The sequence below is a fragment of the Prenolepis imparis genome, unplaced genomic scaffold, assembly GCF_030444845.1.
Source record: "Prenolepis imparis isolate NDT839.2.m4 unplaced genomic scaffold, iyPreImpa1.0 SCAF_7, whole genome shotgun sequence".
Taxonomy (NCBI): domain Eukaryota; kingdom Metazoa; phylum Arthropoda; class Insecta; order Hymenoptera; family Formicidae; genus Prenolepis; species Prenolepis imparis.
In genome coordinates, this window is record NW_028141165.1 from 14,844,199 (window position 1) to 14,848,846 (window position 4,648).

The following is a 4,648-nucleotide window of genomic DNA, read 5'->3' on the forward strand; positions in this document are numbered from 1 at the left end:
TGCAAGACCCTGAGAACTCGCTACGTCCTTCGAGTCTTCGCCCATCGGCACGATGTCCTGGATGAAGGCAAAATCGCAAGAAAGTCTTAAGAATGACCGTCGGCTGTCAGCCGTGCAACAGGGATAAAGCCATCGTCTTTGTGGTATCGGCACTCAGTCTCGTTCTTACAGTCCTCACGATATGAAATAATAAGACAAAAGTCTTCTGCAAGTTGCGACTCCTCCTATAGACAGTGTTCGCTCTTTCAGTGCTACGATATTTATTAAAAAAAGAAAATCGCGGATCGTTTACGTTTTCCTTGTTTGGTGAAAAAAAAACTTTTTTTTGAATTTTCTAAGACACGTTCGATTTAGTAAGTATGGATATTGCGAGACATCTAAATAAAATGAACATTTTTTTATAACAATTTAAATGATATTATTTAAGAACTAGTGAAAATAAAAAAAATTGTATTTTTTTTTAATATCTAATGATACATGATTGTGTCATACATATGTGATAAAATTTTGTAGTTGCTGCTAGCTTTTTTTTTTTTTTTTTATTCCATAACTATGACCAATTCTGATATTTATGCTTGTCTGTTATATGAAATAATAAGACAAAAGTCTCCTGCAAGTTGCGACTCCTATAGTGTTCGCTCTTTCAGTGCTATGATATTTATTAAAAAAAGAAAATCGCTCGGATCGTTTACGTTTTCCTTGTTTGGTGAAAAAAAAACTTTTTTTTTGAATTTTCTAAGATACGTTCGATTTAGTAAGTATGCGTATTGCGAGACATCTAAATAAAATAAAAATTTTGTTATAACAATTTAAATGATATCATTCGAGAATTAGTGAAAATGAAAAAAATTGTATTTTTTTTTTTTAATATCTGATGATACATGATTGTGTCATACATATGTATGTTATAAAATTTTGTAGTTGCTGTTAGTTCTTTTCTGTTTAGTTTCTTTTTTTTAATTTATATTTTATAACTATATGACTAACTCTGATATTTATGCTTGTCCGTTATTTTTTATAATATTAGTTAAATATGTATAATTGACACGTTGTAAAATTCTCTGTGAAAGCTGGAGATAAGAAAAAAAGAAAGATATACCTGTGATAATCATTGTATAGAATATTAATAAAGTATCCATATTAGATATGTTTGTCTACGCTAAAAATGTTTGCTCCGCGAAAAGGTCTGAATTTTCTTTAATAATTACAAAAATACATAAATAAAAAACATCTTATATATATAAAATAGAGAATAAAGAATAAAGGATTCGATAAAAAATCTTAAACTAGACAAAATTTTTTTACCTATTTTTCTTACACAAATATTTTGTTTGTATATCTCTTTCAGTCTTCTAAAAAAAAATGGCCACAAAATTTCAATCGATACCCGAGTGGTTTTCCAACAAAAGTGTCCTCATCACCGGAGGTACTGGATTCATGGGAAAGGTCCTAATCTCTAAACTACTGCTGAGCTGTCCTGACGTTGGCGATATTTTTTTATTAATCAGAAGAAAGAAAGGCGTCGATTCGCAAGCAAGATTGAATCTCATATTGCAGGTATATATCACAACAAGCTTTCAATTTTATTTATTCATTAGACAGAGCAAAATAAAATGAGTACTTAGAAAGTTTAAAGAAGAGATTTTGAAGTAAAAAGAGAGGGGAAAAAATATTGTGTGTATATATAATTTATTATAAAAAAGAACTAATAATTATACGAAATTTATAATTAATTGCAACACATTCTCAAATATGATCTATTGCGCATTATTTAACAAATTTAAAGCACGAACATACATTTAAATGATTCAAATGTCAAATGAATGTATGTTCAAATTAAATGCTTAAATAAGTTGGCGTAGTAACCGTTTATTTCTTTTTTGCCGCTCATGTGCAATTAGCCCTAATTATCAATACGGATCAACAAATTAATCATTTTGTAAAGTATATCATAGTTTTTATAATTAGCAGGAATTTTCCAGCTCCATTTATAGTGATGATTATTCTCTCGTAAACAAAAATTACTGTAATTCGAATTTTTCTCTTCACATATTATATACTTTTTATAACGACTTTATAATAAGAATCTTCTAAAAGTGTCGAACGTTTTGCAACATCGAATGCGGCTGCACGCAATCTATTATTTCTTCTAATTAGCGGGAGTTAATTGGGAAGATAATATCTCTCAAACAAACACTTAAATAAAATAATTATTATATTGTTTATATATATATATATATATATATATATATATATATATACATTCTGTTATTATTATTTGTATTTCGGTATGTCATTAAACTTTCAATATAAAAAATATAAAAAATAAAAATAAAATAAAATTTAATATAATAATTAATATAATAAAATAAAAATAAAATAAAAGTTTTAATATATAAAATTTAATACATTAAAATAAAATTACCTAAATTTAATCATACGCAACATCACAAGATTTATCATTATTATTTATTTATCTTTTTAAAACCCGGGAGGAGAAGGGGTCGCTTAATTCTCTAATCCAAAAATAAATAATTAGATAATACTGTAATTGAGAAAACGAAATTAATTCTAAAAATATAGAACCTGGGAGAGAATCTGAGAATAGACGCGATATATATATTTACATTAATACATAATGTAAATGTAGAGTTTCTTCATTTGATGTCGGATAACACTCGATTATGTTATATCAGAGTAAACGAAAAAAAAAATAAAATAAAATTATCGCTGTAAGCAGTAACATCCAGTGTTTGCTGTTATCTAAATAAAATTATATAGATGATTATTTAGATAAAATTTTTGCATCATCTTATCTTTATATAGATATAATAAAAATATATGTATTATCTATAGTATGTATTATCTGCATCTTATTGTTAGATGAAAAAAGTGTTATCTTTACTAAATTATCTAGAATAATGTTCAGATAATTTGGTTTAGAGTGTCAAGCAGTAAGCGATAAAAACTTACAAATAAAAATATGAATATATTTTTATTTTTATAATTTACATTTTTTTTATAACTGTGTTTGCATAAGCGGTCAAAAAATAATATTATCTGAAAGTTATCTAGATGAATTGCTATATAATTTTATCTTTTATCTAGATATATTTAAAATAAAATCATCTTTATCTTATCTAACAATAAGATAAATTTACATGTTTTCATCTCATCTTTAATTTTAAAATTATCTAAGCTAATTTTAAAATCATCTAAGTACAATACTGGTAACAGCTCAGTGTAAATACATTGTACATACGCATAAATATGTACGTGCATATATGCATCAAGGTGACTAATAGAACGGGTCGCATTACGATCTCTTTGGCGAATACGCTGTCGTTAAAATAACTTCGATTAACGATGAAGCAATATGCGACACGCAATAGACCTTTCCTGGCATTATTGTGGTGATTATTCCCTCGAAAGCAGCGATTTATTATAATTTTTCTCTTCACACATTATATTCTGTAGCTTTCATAATAACTTCATAATGACGATCCGCTAAAGGCGTCGAACATTGCAACATCAAACGCGACTATTCACACGCAACTGCAATGTTCTTTTCTAAATTTTAAATAAACTCACGCTCTTTACGAAGAATAATGACAGGCATTAATATTAATATGATAATCAAAGAATGCACGGCAATATGGACAAGAATAAAAATAAAGATGAAGATAATGAAGTAATGAAGTAATGTGTGTGTGTGCGTGTGTGCGTGTGTGCGTGTGTGTGTGTGTGTGTGTGTGTGTGTGTGTGTGTGTGTGTGTGTGTGTGTGTGTGTGTGTGTGTGTGTGTGAAAATAAAAGATAAAAGTAATAAAAATAAAAGATAAAAAAGATAATAAAAAAATTAATAAATAATAAATTTAAAAATCGAGATATACATATATAATATAAATAAAACGTAAAATATATACACCGTCTGTCCGAAAAATTCCGGGACTGATTTTTTTCCCGGCTTACAAGTAATGTCATCTGTTAATCAATTAGATAATCTTTTAGTAGCAATATTCAGCTATATTCATGTATTTTTTTAACAAGCTGCGTTCATTCTGTACTTAGTACCAAACTTATGAATTCTTTTTGTTTTTTTGATCCGTTAAAAAAATTGTCATGGAGCAGAGAGCAGTTATCAAATTTAATTTTAAAATTGGTAAAACGTTCCGGATAATGTCATGAACGATTGTTTTAGAAATGTTGGTCTCTTCTGCGATCCTTCTGCATGTGAAATGACGGTCAATGAGCAGGAGATCACGAATCTTTGTGATGTTTGCGTCTGTCGAACTTGTAGCGGAGCGCCCAGATCATGCATCATCCTCAAGTGACTGTCGACCTTTTTTAAATCGTTTATACCACTCAAAAACTTTTGAACGTGATAAACAATTATCACCGTAAGCAATTTTCATAGACTTATACGTTTCCGTAACCGTTTTACCAATTTTAAAATTAAATTTGATAACTGCTCTCTGCTCCATGACAATTTTTTTAACGGATCAAAAAAACAAAAAGAATTCATAAGCTTGGTACTAAGTACAGAATGAACGCAGCTTGTTAAAAAAATACATGAATATAGCTGAATATTGCTACTAAAAGGTTATCTAATTAACAGATGGCAGTACTCTGCGTTGATACCACTGCTT

The 4,648-nt window shown here is 28.2% G+C and overlaps 1 protein-coding gene across 2 annotated transcripts in view; it reads left to right on the forward strand.

Moving 5' to 3' along the window:
- Positions 1 to 83: 83 nt before the first annotated feature.
- The window catches only part of LOC145938054 (putative fatty acyl-CoA reductase CG5065), a 15,341-nt gene continuing 10,776 nt past the window's right edge, over positions 84 to 4,648 (forward strand). The window contains exons 1-2 of one of the 2 annotated variants that reach the window (XM_083041387.1): positions 84 to 353; positions 1,349 to 1,557. In XM_083041387.1, coding sequence (XP_082897513.1) covers positions 1,363 to 1,557 — 195 coding nt within the window. In that variant the 5' untranslated portion in view covers positions 84 to 353; positions 1,349 to 1,362. Of the gene's footprint in view, positions 354 to 554; positions 755 to 1,348; positions 1,558 to 4,648 lie in introns of those variants that run through there. The other variant, XM_083041388.1, reaches the window with a different exon arrangement.